Source organism: Bos taurus, chromosome 28 (assembly GCF_002263795.3).
Source record: "Bos taurus isolate L1 Dominette 01449 registration number 42190680 breed Hereford chromosome 28, ARS-UCD2.0, whole genome shotgun sequence".
Taxonomy (NCBI): domain Eukaryota; kingdom Metazoa; phylum Chordata; class Mammalia; order Artiodactyla; family Bovidae; genus Bos; species Bos taurus.
Window position 1 is genome coordinate 35,995,821 of NC_037355.1, and position 15,841 is coordinate 36,011,661.

Consider the following 15,841-nt stretch of genomic DNA (forward strand, 5'->3'; position numbering starts at 1 on the left):
ACTTAGCTGTGGCTAAATTTCATTTGGAGTTATAAAAAAATGAAGGCATTGGAACTCATTCATCACAATCTCTGTGGCTTCAGGATGCTCTGAGAAACTGTTGAGAAGGAAGAGCTTAATAATTCCAATCCCCTTAATGTTATCGTCTGGAAAGTATGGCAATAAGAAAGGAAAGTCACAGAAATGAATGAGAAATAGCTGAGCGGTAATGGAGGTGTTGTTGGCTGGCCGGTGAGGCGTAGCTTTGGTGAAAGCTTTAAGAAATATGCATGTCAGATAAATTGAGACCCATAAAAAGTAAAATGTCATGTCTGGCCTGCCTGCCTTTCTTCCTTTTTGGGGAGAAGCCCTAACAGAGAAATAAAAGGAGCTCGTTTGGTTACTCAGGTTCGATTTGAGCTAATGATTTCAGGGACCAGTGTGGAAGTGGTGGAGGGGATGGGAACTGAATCCTGGGTCTGCTTTAGGATTTGCTAACGTGTGGATTTATGGGTCCGTGAGAGCAGAGTGTCTTCTGCAAGTGTGCTTAAAGTGCCTCTCCTTCCCTGGGGCTGCTGTCGATTAGTACAGATGGAGCAACTATTTTGATAGTGAACACTGAGTTTTGGTGGTGTTTGAGAGGAATCCAGGGAGATGATTAGGGGAGGCGTCAGGAAGAATGCTTGGGGATTTGTGCCTGAGGTGCAATAATAGACCTGAGCGGGGAGCAGCAGCTGCCCCACCTCACGGGAGTATTGGCTGCAAACTCCCACCCGTGCTGTTGATGTGCAGGTGCCAGGAGCCTGAAGTCATCCTGGACTCCTTTGCTGTGCTGGTGTACATGTTCCCTGCTGCCTCCCCACCTTCTCACCCTCACCTGATGAAACCACGGGAAGCGGACTGCTGCCCTGAAGGGCCCCTGACCCTGACCTCGGCCCTGTCTTTTCTGCGCAGAGGCCCCACAGGGGGCGTTGCAGTGAGTCGGATTACCTCCGACCCCCAGAGAAGCCTTGGGCACCTGTGTGACCTGTGGGTCAGGTCAGGTCGGACACCCTGTTCCCCTTAGTCCCCATCAAGGGCCTCCCTCTGTACGCTGGGCTTCTGCCAGATTACAGCTCTTTTTCCTTGTGCCACTGACCCTGGTGAAAAGCAAGGCATAAAGTCACTGGAGGCCCCTGCACAGCCTTCTGCTCACCCATTATCCCTCTTCCTTTCATCAGATATGATCTCTATTCTGAGTATTTTGTCCATCATTTTTTTGCTTCATATATTGTTTATATCTTGATCTCCAAACACAAGTGTTTAGCTTTGTGAGTTTTTCAGTTTAATATAAATGGAACTATACTGTATTTGTTTTTCAGTTATTAGCTTGTTTTATACTTCATTGAAAAATAATTTTTTTTTCTCATTGCGTCTTCCCACTTCTGCTGTTTGGAGGTTATACCACTCTCAATGCCTGTCTTTCAGTGGTTAATTCAGATGATTTCACATGCATGCTTTGTTAATATATATCTTTAACCTCTTGCTAAACAAATTCTAATCATCCTACTCTCAAATGATAAGATATTATCCAGTAATTTAGTTCTATCTTTTTTAAACCCTCAAATTACCCATGATTATTGTTACTTTGTAAGTCAATATATTTTAAAAATTGACTTAAAGTAGCCATACTCATCATTTCTTCTAACATCTCAGATTCTCTGTCTAGGATTATATTTCTTCTAAATGATATATATTCTTTAAAATTTTCTTAGTAGTCAAACTCTCAAATTTTTTCTGAATATATCTTTACGTTTCCTTTCACCTGGAGAGAGTTTCATTAAACACCACTATTTTTTTTCTCAGCATCCTGAAAATATTACCAACCCGTTGTCCTCTGGCTTCTGTTACTGCAACTGAAAAGTCAGCCACCAATTTGTTTATTCTTTGTAGGGAATCTGCCTTTTCTCTCTGGTTGACAAACTCGGACACTGAGTAGCTTTGTGCCATTTCACGATTATGTACTGACTAATTCTCAGCCTTCATTCTTTTTTATAATTTTGACTTCTTTTAAAAAAATTTATTTATTTATTTCTGGCTGTGCTGGGGCTTCGTTTCTTCCCGTGGCTCTCTCTAGTGGGGGCTGTTTTCCAGTGTGGTGCACGGGCTTCTCTAGGGCTCTTGGCTTCAGTAGTCATGGTGCGGGCTTTAGAGCAACCAACATTCGCTCTTGAGATATTCCCACCTCTTCAATCTCCTCTCTGTTTAGGGGTGTTCGGATTATTCATGTATTAGGCCTTTCATTCCATTCTCCATGTCTCTCAACCTCCTGAGAGGTAGATTAAATTTATGTCACGTCATATAGATGTCCCATGGATGTGCCATTCTTGGTCTTCACTGGGACGTTTCACTCACTCACCTCTTCTGCCCCTCTTTCACCTCATCATCACTCCTTTCTGCTCACATAGCATCTACCCAGGCTTCAAGGCGCACTTCCCATCCCTCTTCATTGCCTCTATGAATCTCGCCCTGACTTCCAGAGGTCTCATTAACCTCCTCCTTCTTGGTCTTTCACAGTACTTACTGTCTCTGCATGAGAGAGCACGGTGTAGAGCAAAGAGCGCTGGACTTGGAGTCCGAGGCCCTAAGTTCAAATTCTGACTCTACCACTTAATAGCTCTGTGACCTTGGGTGAGTCACTTGTCTTGCTGAACTTCAGTGTCCTCAGCTATGAACTGATGATGGTAGGGTTGTTAGGAGACTAAATGCGATGGGGGCCACCAAGTCCCCAAGGTACTGCCCAGTGCTGGCTTCAATATCAGGCTTCTCATGTGACCCTTGGCCCTCTGCCTCACAATGGAAACTGTTCCTGACTGACTAGTGGCTTGGGAGCTGGATACCAAGGTTGCAACTGTGGAAATGTAGCTGTGAAGCAACCCTTACGTGAGAAAGCCATCACGGAGTTGAAATCCCTGGCTTGTATGTCTCTAATCCGTACCCTTCAATCGATTTTCCACTCTTGAAGATTCTCGTGTCCTTCCTCTGTTTGGGGAAGATCAGTACTCCCCACTGCTCTCAGAATGAAGTCCATAATCCTTCTAATGGTGTCGAGAGTGCTTTGGGGCCTGACTCCTTCCAACCTCTACACGTCTTTCCACTGCCCAGCTCCTCCTCAGCTCTCCCTCCAGCCACAAAGAATCATGTGCTCTTTCCTTTTGCAAACTGCCCCCTTTTCCGTGCCCCTCTGTCTTAAGCTTTCTGTTCTCAGTCTAACTGGCACTTCCATCCCTGGGCTCCAGAGCTGGGTGGGTTACCTCTCTGAGCCCATATTCTATGGTCTTTATCACTACCAGTTACAGTGAGCTCCTCTCACACCACATCCCCCCCACCCCCCATAAAAAATTCTGCTAATCTTGATTTAAATCCAGAATCAAAGATTCTGGAAGGCAGGAATTGTTTCTCATTCAATGCTGACTCTCAGATGCCCAGCATGGGGCCTGGCTCCTAGAGAGTGGTTGATAAATGTTTATTGGAGGAAAGAAAAGGGAAGAAAGGAAAAGGAGGTGTTTTTGGAAATTACAGGAAAAACTACGTTTCCTGTTGTCTGAGGGTGAGAACTGGCTCAGATAGAATCCGTAGCTGTATTCTCCAATAATTGTCAACAACCCTGGAGCATTATCTGGAAAGGCTGTATCCCTCAGCAGAAGATCTTGATTATTAGCAGAGTTAGAAAGTTTCTGTGGTCCTGATGGTGAGCTCACTCCCTAGCCAGAAGCGGGGAGGTATGCCCCGCCATTTACTCAGCCAGGACGTTATAAAGTGTATCAAAGGAGATGGGATGGGATGGGATACAATTAATGCTGATTCCCAGTACACTTAGCTTAAGGGTGATCTGGGGAGAGAGAGATGGAGAGCAGAGTAATGGAGCAGGAAAGCAACTGCTTCTTCCCCCAAGCAACCTTCACATCCCCCAGCCACCAACTAATTCTGAGGGTTGGTTTTCTGTAAAATTGTCTTTGCCATCCTGAGCTATGAGGCCGTATTACCTTTGGTCTTGGGACAGATTACAGTTTTGAGTCCTAGGAAGGCATCAAAGAGGTATCACAGAGTTCACTGATGCTTATTATTCGAGCTGCCTGCTGAGTCCCCCATATGGAATAGCCCAGGCTGGGGCCCAGGGACCCAAGTGGTCCCCTTCAGAGAAGGTCACCCTCAGCAGCCTCTGTGAGAGGACTGGGTGTGTGGCGTGTGCGTAGCACGCCCAGCAGTACTATGATCGTCGCTGCTATCAGCATGAGGTAACAGCCAACAGTAGCACATATGTCGTGTACTCCGGTACTCTTGCCTGGAAAATCCCTGGTGGGCTGCAGTCCATGGGGTTGCGAAGAGTCGGACACGACTGAGCGACTTCAGTTTCACTTTTCATTTTCATGCTTTGGAGAAGGAAATGGCAACCCATTCCAGTGTTCTTGCCTGGAGAATCCCAGGGATGGAGGAGCCTGGTGGGCTGCCGTCTATGGGGTCGCACAGAGTTGGACACAACTGAAGCGACTTAGCAGCAGCAGCAGCAGGGTATCCAGTACAGATTAGTTACGTGGTATTGGGTAGTCATTACTTCTCAGGCACATTCACATGTGTGATAAGCACATTCACGCATGTGATAAGCACATTAATACATTACTGTAATGGAGTCTCAAACAATCTAAGACATAGGTGCTATAATCAGTACCATTTAATAGACGAGGACACTGACCTGGGTTTCAGAGGGGCTTAAGTGCCCTGCCCAAGGCCACCTGTTGATCAAATCCCTGAGCTGTGATTTTAGTTCATGTGCATATTCACTGCTCTAAAGTAAACAAGCCCCCCTCCCCCCAACATCTCTGGCACTCGGAATATAAAGATAAGGTTGCTTTGTCTGTTCAGGTCATCCAAAAGCAGAAGTCCAAGAACTTTATTGGAGGAAATGCCTTTGAAGGATGAAGGAAGAGGGAGTGGGACAGGTGGGGAGAGTCTTAAGAACATGGTGCAGGTCTGATACCTGTAAACGGGCAGAGGGAAGGAAGGACGGGTGATTAAGAGGAAGAGCCTGACACGGGAGTGCAGCTCAGAGGAACACCTTGGTCAGGCTGAGGGGAAGCCCCCTAGAAAAGACTGCTCAGTAGAGGAGTCCCACATAAGAGAGTGTCTTGTAGGGTCATCAGGAGGAGAAAGGGATGACAGAGGATGAGATGGTTGGATGGCATCACTGACTCAATGGACATGAGTTTGAGCAAACTCTGGGAGATGGTGAAGGACAGGGAAGCCTGGCGTGCTGCAATCCATGGAGTTGCAAAAGTCGGACAGGACTTACCGACTGAACAGCATTAACATAGGATAGGCATGGTGGCTCTGCTACCCCTGGACTCAGTTATAATATAACCTTTGCCCTGAATCAGGCATGTGGTACCTCCTGGGCATGGTGGATCCTGCAGGGACAACAGCTGCAGATGCTGCTCATTGAAGCAGGGTCTCTCTGGAAGGGAGGCTGAGCAGAACTCATGGCTGCCAGTCTCCATCCTTGAGCTGGTTTCTAGCTGGTTTACTAATGTACTATAGAGTCTGGGCAGAAGGTCATGAAAGCCCAAAGGTGAGCTGTCCCAACACTTCCTGGGATAAAACAATTCCTGATGGGTCAGGCAGAATGTGCAATGAATAAAGAGAAGCCAATGGGGCTAGTTTGGGCTTCCCTTGTGGCTCAGCTGGTAAAGAATCTGCCTGCAATGCAGGAGACCTGGGTTCAATCCCTGGATTGGGAGGATCTCCTGGAGAAGGGAAAGGCTACCCACTCCAGTATTCTGGCCTGGAGAATTCCATGGACTGTTTGTCCATGGGGTCACAAAGAGTCAGACATGACTGAGCAACTTTCACTTTCAATGGGGGCTGGTTTAGGGGAGAACAAATTGAAGGGCAGAAATGTAAGCTTAGTCCTTTTGGCTCAGAGAGGCACCTTTTTCCAGTTCAACCACCTTGAAGGATGTTTTCTAACCCACACAAAGGTAGAGTATAGGCAGCCAGCAGCCTGTGATTCCTGGGAGAGAAGAGAAATCCTTCGGTGAGGGTTCCAGGTCAGCTGAGAGAAAGCGGGCATTCAGAGCCTGCTGTCCACTGTTCTTGAGCCAGGCTTTGCCAGATGGAGGTCAGTGGAAAGATCTTCCAGGGTTTTAGATGGCAGAGAGGAGGAGAAGGGGACGACAGAAGATGAGATGGTTGGATGGCATCACCGACACAATGGACATAGGTTTGGGTGGACTCTGGGAGTTGGTGATGGACAGGGAGGCCTGGCGTACTGTGGTTCACGGGGTCGCAAAGAGTCGGACACGACTGAGCGACTGAACTGAACTGAACTGAGACGTGGCATTGTCATTTTGGTGTTACTGGTCACTTTGGTTATTAAAAAATCAAGTCACATCAAGTGTTTCCACCCATTTTAACTCTCCTCTCCACCGCCAGTTGACCCTGGGCTTCAGCTTGAGGTACTTCGAGTTGGGACAGAGGTGGTATCTTCTGGTCCTCCTCCTTCATAGGCCTTGGCTTTGTCTCTATCTCCCTTTACTGACCCCTCCACCCCAGCCACCTTTGGGATCTAAGTCCTCTGGTATTGGGGCAGGGAGGTGGCTGAGGGACACTGCTGAGTCTTTTGACAAATCCTTGGGACGCCCTTTTGGTTGGTCTTCTTTTGGCTGCCGCTGCTTCTCCAGCTGAACCCACCAAGGCCGTCGGGGGCATCTACCCTCCTGCGTGGATGTGTGTGCCATCCTCCAGGTGCCCTGTGGTGGGGGTGCTTCCCACCCGCTTCTCTCCCCCTATCTTCCTGGTTTCTGCTTATCCCGCTTGGTTGGGGTGGGGGTTGTTGGCTTGATTGCCTCCTGGTAAGTCCTTGGCCCCAGGAGGAAAGAGGTGGCCCCCATTTATGCTGTTGGCTATCTTAACAGGGGACCTGTGACTGTGTGGTGGCTTCTGTGTCCTCTGCTTTGGGCACAAGGGGGTCCTGCCACACCTCCTGTGAAGCAGGAAAGATCAGAGAAGGGAGTGTCCCTGCACTGAATCATGGCAGAGGCACTGGGGGTGCCCTGATGGGGGGTGGGGGTGCTGAGTGTGCCTTCAGGGTCAGCGTGACGAGCAGCCCAGCCACCTTCTGCCCTCTGCTGTGTGACTGGCAGAACCCTGCTGAATGTATGTAGATGGTAAATATGTGGGTATGTAAGAGGACATTGTGTTGCAAATTTACCTTTCCCCCAAATAACAGATGAGAGCAGGAGCCCACATTCCCACAGCTCTTCTGTTTATGAAATGATTTTTCAATTCTTGGTCTCACTTGAAAATCATAACATGCCCTTGAAATAGATAGGTTAAGACAGTCATTTAAGTGTTAAAAGGCCTTGGAGAAGTTGAGGGCTTGGCTGAAGGTCCCATAGGCAGGTGCCAGCAGGGATGGACAAGTAGACTAAGTCTCACTCTCCTTTTCCCACCACCCTGCCCTCCAAAGCCTGACCCACCAGACACATGGCCCCTCCGATAGTCCCCAGAAGAGAGCAGCTCCTGAGAAGTCTTTCAGGGGATTGACACTGATGCACAAACACCTCTTAAGGCCAGACCTGACTGTCGTACTCTGGTGAAGCCACATTGTGTAGAACTGCAGACCATGAGAATGTTTTGTTCTTTGAGCTGAAGTGGTGCTTAATTCTGTGCCCCTGTTAAGAAACTGTTTGCCTTGTGTCCATAGATAGACAGAGGAAATCTTTTTACTTCCTAAGAGGAACTGTTGTCTCCAGGTGCTTACTCACAGGTACCAGAGAGATAACCAAGGCAGTAATCGTAAGTCATTCTGGTCTGTTCATTAAAGCAGGACTCTCAAGGATCTCCACAGCACAATGTCTGTTGTCTTGTATTTGTAATCGATAGGCGCTAAAATTCCAGCTCATTACTAGTTCTTTGCTTGCCCGATTTTACCCAATTAATCCAAATTAGTGTGGCTTAATTTGGAGGAAAGCATGCTAACCTGGGGTCTTAGTAGAAACTCTGCCCCCAAGCTCACCGCCGCTAGTTGCTCCGGGCCAAGAGATCCCCTCAACTGGAATAAGGGAAGTGCTGGACAGCTCCTGAGGCTCCCCTTTTCTCTAGACCTTTCACAGAGGCTGAGGGGCAGGGATGAGCTGGGAAGCGTGGCTGGATGAGAAAGGGGTTGCAGAATCTGCTGACATTTTTTTCTTTTCTTTTTTAAACCAGGAATTATCAGCCGAGAAGATGCCGAAGATCTCCTTGAGAATATGACCGAGGGTGCATTTCTGGTCCGGGTCAGTGAGAAAATCTGGGGTTATACCCTCTCCTACCGCCTGCAGAAGGGGTTCAAGCATTTTCTTGTGGATGCCTCTGGGGATTTTTACAGCTTCCTGGGAGTGGACCCCAATCGCCACGCAACACTCACAGATCTCATTGATTTCCACAAGGTATTCCTCTTAGGGTTGCTGACGTGGGGGAGGGCAGGAAATGCCAGGCTGTGGGCATTCTAAGAGATGAGGATGGAGAGTGAGCAGGTAGCCCCAGAAATTCTTTAGGATCACAGGGATCTAGATCATCCTGATCGAAGAGGCCAGAGATTGTCTAGACCAGGCTCTGGAATTGCTGTTTTTCTCTGGGCAACCCTTTACTCATGCGGGCATCTCCAGCCCTGGTCCGCAGGCGTGTTCTCACCTTGAGTACCTGAGTGAGAAGGGGGCTGGCTGGTTGACTTGCCTTCTGTCCAAGCCCATGTCTCACCCCCAGCTTTTCCAGGATGTCCCTCTTGAGCATGTTCTAGACAAGCCTCTGGCAGCTTCGTAGGGTTGGCTGAAGTTGAGCAGGCAACCCTGCAGTTAGAGAAGCTTTTCTGGTGCCTCTTGTTCCAAATACAGCCTTACCACTTTTGTGTGTGACCTCCAGCAGTTTCCTTATTCATGCCAAGCTGAAGTCCCCTAACTAGGCAAACAAATGTCTTATAAATAATACTTAGCTTGGCTCCTGTGAGTCTTACATGGGGACTGTGTGTAACAGCGCCCTATAACTGTGAAGCGGTATGCTCATTCTTGTTTCCCACAACTCTATTTGTTATTTGTTCCCCTGCCGGGGACCTCACATTAGAAGAGATGTTGCCTTCCAAACACTGTGTATAAAAAGAAACAACTTTTGTGTTAATGTGGCTTCAGTACTACCTGTGAGAAAGCCAGCTGTGGAGCTCAGTGACCCAGAAAGGTGGGGCCCAGGATTCTAGGACGGAGAGCTGTGACAACACAGGGGTCCCCATCTCCCTGAGCTTCGCAGGTGTAGAAATGTTCACAGAATTCCGTAGCCATCTCACTGGGTTTTTGCTATAAAAGGGACTCTGGGATTCGTATTACTTTTTCTTTATGGATGTCCCCAGGTCTCTAGGGCAGCTCTTACTTCAAGTAAAGCGCATAGAAAACTATCCAATTACAAATAGCTAGATGCTGGGAGGAGAGAACTGCCTGGAAAACTCGGTTAACCAGACTTTCTCCTTACATTTCAGCCATAGGACAGAGGAAGGAGGGGTGTGTGGACGTTGGCACCTGCTCTGTTTTGAGCGCTGTGCCGGTTGCGCTCATCCATGATTCGTGTTGTATTTAACTTTCGCCATGACTCTGGGTCCCCCGGTAGTACACTTGTAAAGAATCTGCCTGCCAAGGCAGGAGATGCAAGAGACGTGGGTTCAGTCTCTGGGTCAGGAAGATCCCCTGGAGAAGGGAATGGCAGCCCACTTCAGTATTCTTGCGTGCAGAATTGCATGGACCAAGGAGCCTGGCGGGTTATAGTCCGTGAGGTCACAAAGAGTCGGACATGACTGAGCAACTAACACTTTCACACCATATCCTTGAATGCATGTTTTGAAAGCAGAGTCCCTGAAATCAAGCTCCAAGTTTTAAGCCCCTGCTTCATTATTGTGTGTCATTTTGGGCAACTATTCAAATTCGGGACTTTAGTGTCTTCCTCAGTGTTGTTGTTGCTAAGTCGTATCTGACTCTTAGCGACCCCATGGACTGTAGCCTGCCAGGCTTCTCTGTCCACGGGGATTCTCCAGGCAAGAATACTGGAGTGGGTTGCCATGCTCTCCTCCAGAGGATCTTCCCGACCCAGGAATTGAACTTGCGTCTCCTTCATTGACAGGTGGATTCTTTACCACTGAACCACCACGGAAGCCCTTCCTCCTCAGTAAGATAGGGTTAATAATAGTACTCACCTCTTCAGGGTCAGGAAGGTTTCAATGAGATATCACTGTGTAAAGCACGAAAACACTATACCTTACATTTGTGTATTATCAGGACAAGCTGGTTGTTGCTGACATGTGTCTGTGGGATCTTTTGATGTCCAGGCATGCACCATATCCTTGGTGTGGATGTATCTTACAGTTTCGTTCTCCATCCTCCTTTTGCTGGTCACTTTCGTAGCTTCCAGGTTTTCATGATCACAAACAGTGCTGTATGTGTCACTTTGGGTACACATGCAAACGTTTTTCTGGGATGGATCCCTCACACTGGAATTGCTGGCTACAAGACTATGCACATTTTACTTTGTAAAGATCTGCCAGACTGCCCTCCTAAAATGTAGCGCCAATTCATGCTTCTTCCAAAACTATATGAGGCTGTTCCCCGACACTGCTGCCAATACTGGGAATTATCAGTCATTTTAATTTTTTCCCACCAGATGGGCAGACAATGTATCTCACTGTTGTTGAGCTTGCATTTCTCTCATTACCACTGATGCTGAGGATTTTTTCACATGTTTAATGGCCACTTGGATTTCTTCTGTGAATTATCTGTTTATATCCTTTGTCCATTTTTCTACTCAGGTGTCTTTTTCTTACTGATGTGTTGATGTGTCAGTTCTCCTGGCGACTAAATTGCTCTTTAGTTCTGTCCATTCCGCTCTCCAGGTCTTCTATTGAAAAAAAGTGTTGAACTTAAATGGGCGTCCCTTTCATTTCCAGGTTCTTTAATGGGTTCTTTTATTTTATAATAGTCCATTCTTGTTTCATGGGTGATTTATCTTCTTATTTCACTGAGGAATTTAATACATATCTCTGAAAGACTCTTTGTTTTATAAACCTGATATTTTCTTGGGAGTCATTTCAATTGTTTGAGTTTGGCATCTTTCTTTTATGGTTATGATTTTCCTTAAATGTTTATCAGTTTTGGGCTTTGGGAGGAATCTTTGAACTTTGAAATTCCTATTTGTTCATCTGTGGATACAGTTGCTGTTTCTCAAATCCAGGCTCTTCATGTGGCGAAGGTTGGAGTTGACAGTCAGCAGCTCATCTTTGGGAGTGAAATTGTCTGAACCGTTTGGATTGCTTTGGCTTCTGCTCCTCACATCCTCACCTGCCCGAGGCACAGACCTCTGCTGTCTGGGGCTCCCCCAACCTGCCCACTGACAACTTGTTCTCCCCCCTGCCCTACATTTACTCCTCTGACAATCTCATCACATGTTGATTTTGGTCTTGCTTTGTTGGTGGCCTTCCTTCTTATTTTCCCATGCTTTTATAGATTTATTTCTTTTTAAGAACACTTTTTCTGTCATTTCTATAAATTTGAATGAGGAGGAGGGAGATACATATTCTTAGTCTTTCTATCTTGAACCAGTCTCTCTCTGGTGGACATTTATTTCCTTTTTCTGATTAAAAGTGAATTTTCCTTTTTTTTTTTTCCTTTTTAGGAGGAAATTATCACTGTTTCAGGGGGAGAGTTGCTGCAGGAACCCTGTGGACAGAGGGACAGCCCACCAGACTACCATCTGTTGTTTGAATGATTTTTTTCCCCCTTCTCAATTGGACTTCATTGGGCATCCTGTTTTTGAACTCAAGAACTTCCCAGCTCAAATCCTTATGGCCTTCTGGAAGATCCACTAACATCCAGAGGAACAAGTGGATTGGTATATTTCAACAAATATGAAATATATGGTGTATGTGTTGGTGGTTCCTGACCCAGTGCCCAGGACAGAAATTGCTAATAGCTGATGCAGCTCTTTCCTGAAAAATTTAGATACGACCTCAGAAAATAAAGCCGTTTTGTCAGGGCTGACCTAAACTGAACTCCTAGAGTACACGGTCATGTTGTAATTAACCAAATAATTCCAGTGCCGAACTCTGAATTTAACCTATGGTAGACATTCAATAAATGTTTGTTGAATGAATGTACTTCTTTTGAAAGTTTTCCAACACTTGTCAGCAATGATTTCTAGTAAGTTCTATTTGTCGCTGTTTATAAAGTCATGGAGATTAGGGAAGAAATATTGTAAAGAATTCATATGGAAGGCATAGGTACTGTATTTTAAATGATATTCATTCTCACTGACATTATCATTGGAATTACCTAAGGCCTCTGAGTCCCAGCTTCCAGAACAGATGACTTCGCCCTGCCTTTGTATTTTCCTCTTCTTCTGCCACCTCTCCTTTTTCTTGGAATCATATGTTGGCCTCAGTTTTGCAATATTGAGGCAGTGGTTTCTTGTATTTCTACAGATGTGCCTAAGCCCCAGGGAGAATTAAAAATCCAAGGATGGTTTGTAGACCTCTGATATGACCTTTGCTTTCTAGGATGTGGTCCTGTTTATGCAGGTTACTCAAATAATTAGCTCTATCCTCACAGTCCTTTTGATTTTGATTCTACTGTCCATTTATACTGGGCTTCCCAGGCGGCATTAGTGGTAAAGAACCTGCCTGCCAATGCAGGAGACATAAGAGACTCGGGTTCTCTCCCTGGGTCAGGAAGATCCCCTGGAGAAGGAAATGGCAACCACTCTAGTATTCTTGCTTGGAGAATCCCATGACAAAGGAGCCTTGTGGGCTATAGTCCATAGGGTTGCAAAGAGTCGGACTCGACTGAAGCGACTGAGCATGCATGCTCGCATGCCTATTTGTACTGAGTATGTGCTATTTATACTGTGTTTATACTGAGTACATTCTTCTTATTAACAAGAAGACTCTCCCAGTAACTCCTCAGTAACTTTCAGCATCGGTGTCTTTGCATGCTCATGTTTTACATTTATGGATTATATGTATTTCTATATGACATGTTATCATGGGAATTTTATAGGCGGCAGAATCAAGCAGACTTGGGTTCAAATCACACCCTGAAACTGACTAGTATTATAATGCTGGCAGTATTGTATTTTGTGGGAGTAAAAGGATGAATGGACTCTGGCCATCAGTGGACTGGTTACCTTACTTGATAGTTGTATCAAATATCTCTCATGCTCTATTCCACCACTGACCTCACCCATTCCTCAGATCACCTTGGCTACTTGCTACTTGTTTTACTCCAGTCTCCACCACTAAAACCAGTTCTGAATGGGCTCTACTCTTCCCTACCATGTTGATCAGCTTCATGTAAGCATTGGCCAGTGGTGCCTTGCCACGTGTGGTGCTATGGACTATTCTTCTGTTACTGCAGAGGCATTGAGACACCATGCAACCAAGGAGAGCTGGGAAGTTAATTCCCCATGCAGGGAATTTTGGATCAATGGGAGACAGAGGCTGCTGATCAGTTCTTCTCCCTTCCTCCTCTCTTCTGGATGGACTATACCACAAGGCAGTTCTTCTTATGCAAGACATATTAAGACAGTCTGATAAAACCAAGCAACTGGTCATGATGAAACAAGCAGTAGCTGGATCAGTTCCATCCCCTCCATCTCTGCGTCACTTCTGCTTTTTTTTTTTCCTTCTCTCCTGGTCCCTTGGGACTTTGTTCCCATGTGAAACAGCAGCACATAAGCATGTGCCACAGGCTTAGCATTTTGGGGAAGCCAGGGTAAGAATCCATCATACAAATGTGTTTTATATAAAATCTGCATCGTGACTCCCTGGCCTCCCTCCTATATCACTGCATTGCAGGGGCCCTGAATGGATGCAAGAAAGTGACTGAGGGAATCGGCTTTCTGAACTGCAAAGTGCTTTAAAACCTGATTATTATTATTATTATAATTACCTTCTTTCTAGTAGACTCTGAGGAATCGAATTAGAGTTTTGGCTGCTATTTAACTAGCCATATGACGCTGTTCATGTCATTTAACCTCACTAAAGTTCAGTGTAACTGAGAAGAGAATTTCCTATATGGCCATCACTAGGCCTCTTGGCAGGTCAGTCAAATGATAAACATGAGAGTCCCGTGAAATGGAAGGTATTGCTGGTGACAACTGCTTTAACAGTGACGATGGTTTCAAGTGTCAAGGGGATAGGATGTGATGATTTGCTAGGTGTTAGGAGGAACTAACAAGAAGAAACTTCTCTTCAGCAGCAGCTTTGAAAGCAGACCAGGATGGGTTGAGAACTCGATTCCCTGAGCTGTTGTTCCTGTCACCCCTAATTAACTTGTGAGAGACAACAGCTGAGTTTCCCATGCCCAGCTCATTTATTTCCTTTTATTTTGGGCCCGCATTTTCTGCATGTCTCATAGATTTTAGGTTTTACCTGGCCTTAAAATAAATTCCTTGTAAGTTGTCCTGCAAATGAAATTACTGTCTGGAAAACTGCAATCTCATCTTGAGAGTTTTATTATGCTAATAAATGTCAGGATTCTCAAATAAAGGAATTGCCTATTTTTTTTCCCTGAGGCCTACAAATATAATGAGAAACAGTCAGCCAGCTACAGGAGTCAGCAGAGGGAAAATTTACAACCCACAACTAGAAAGAGAAGTTGTAAAAAAACACTGTGCAACTTAATGGAGGATAAATTTCAAGGAGTGAAAGGGGAACTTGGGGAAAGATTTGGGGGAAGGTCCCTGTGTGTGGAGTTGGAGCTGCACACTGTGGCTGGAGGGAATATGTAAGGAACAAGGGCTGCGAAGGGCTACTGAGAGGGAATCCTTAGATGGGACATGTGTTGGGACTTCCCTGGTGGTCCAGTGGTTAAGACTTCATCTTCCAATGCAGGAGCTGTGGGTTCCATCCTTGGCTGGAGATTATAAATGCCTTACAGCCAAAAAGCTAAAACATAAAACAGAAACAATATTGTAACAAATTCAATAAGGTTTTAAAAATGGTCTACATGTAAAAAAAAAAAAATCTTAAAAAAATAAAAAACAAGAAAGGACATGTTGAATAGGAAGATCTGAGTCCCTGGGGACCATGCCCTCTTCTGTACCCTTAAATCCTTCATTATCCTCAGGATAAATTTGAAGGCAGAAAGACCTTTGTTTTGTGACTCTAACCTAAACAAGTGTCTCCAACTCTCGGGGCCACAGTTTCTCCGCAATGCCTGTCTCAGAGCAGTCGCTGGGAAAATAGCACACGATTTTGTAACAGTAACGACAAACGCTGAGTTCTGTGTGTGAGTGTAATTCTCACAGCCGTGCTGAGGGAGACAGTGCCATCATCCTCCTCTTGCATGTGGGGAAACTGAGGCACAGAGAAGCTCAGAACTTTCCCAGGGGCACTTGTCAGAGAAGTTGTCTTGCAGCACTGGGGTTCCCCAGTCTGGCTTTGGAGCCTGCGTAGACCTCACACCAGTGCTTTTCAATCTCGGGTGTGTAAATGAACACAGGTGACGTTCTTAAAGTGTCCTCCGGCGGCTGCGGGGCGGGGCCTGAAGGTGTGCATTTCTGACAAGTTTTCAGGTGCTGTCAACGCTGCTGGGCCTTCGGCCACAACTGGAGCAGCAAGCCTTGCAAATTAAAGCTGCAGGCCAAACTCGGCCTCTCTGCTGTGTTTCTACAGCCTGAGCCAAGAGTGGTTTTTATATTTTCAGTTGGCTGGAAAAAATTAAAAAGAAGAATAATATTTTATGACCTGTGAAAATTACATCGAATCCAAATTTCAGTGTCCATCAATAAAGTTTTACTGGACTACAGCTTTGCTAGT

General features: G+C 46.0%; 1 protein-coding gene across 3 annotated transcripts in view; it reads left to right on the forward strand.

Annotated features, from left to right (window-relative positions):
* SH2D4B (SH2 domain containing 4B) overlaps positions 1-14,569 on the forward strand; it is an 86,865-nt gene extending 72,296 nt beyond the window's left edge. For 2 of the 3 annotated variants that reach the window (XM_059882685.1, XM_059882684.1), the window contains exons 7-8: positions 8,224-8,444; positions 11,701-14,569. In XM_059882685.1, the coding sequence (XP_059738668.1) occupies positions 8,224-8,444; positions 11,701-11,793 (314 nt within the window). In that variant the 3' untranslated portion in view covers positions 11,794-14,569. The remainder of the gene's footprint in view (positions 1-8,223; positions 8,445-11,700) is intronic. The other variant, XM_015461049.3, reaches the window with a different exon arrangement.
* The last annotated feature ends 1,272 nt before the right edge of the window (positions 14,570-15,841 follow it).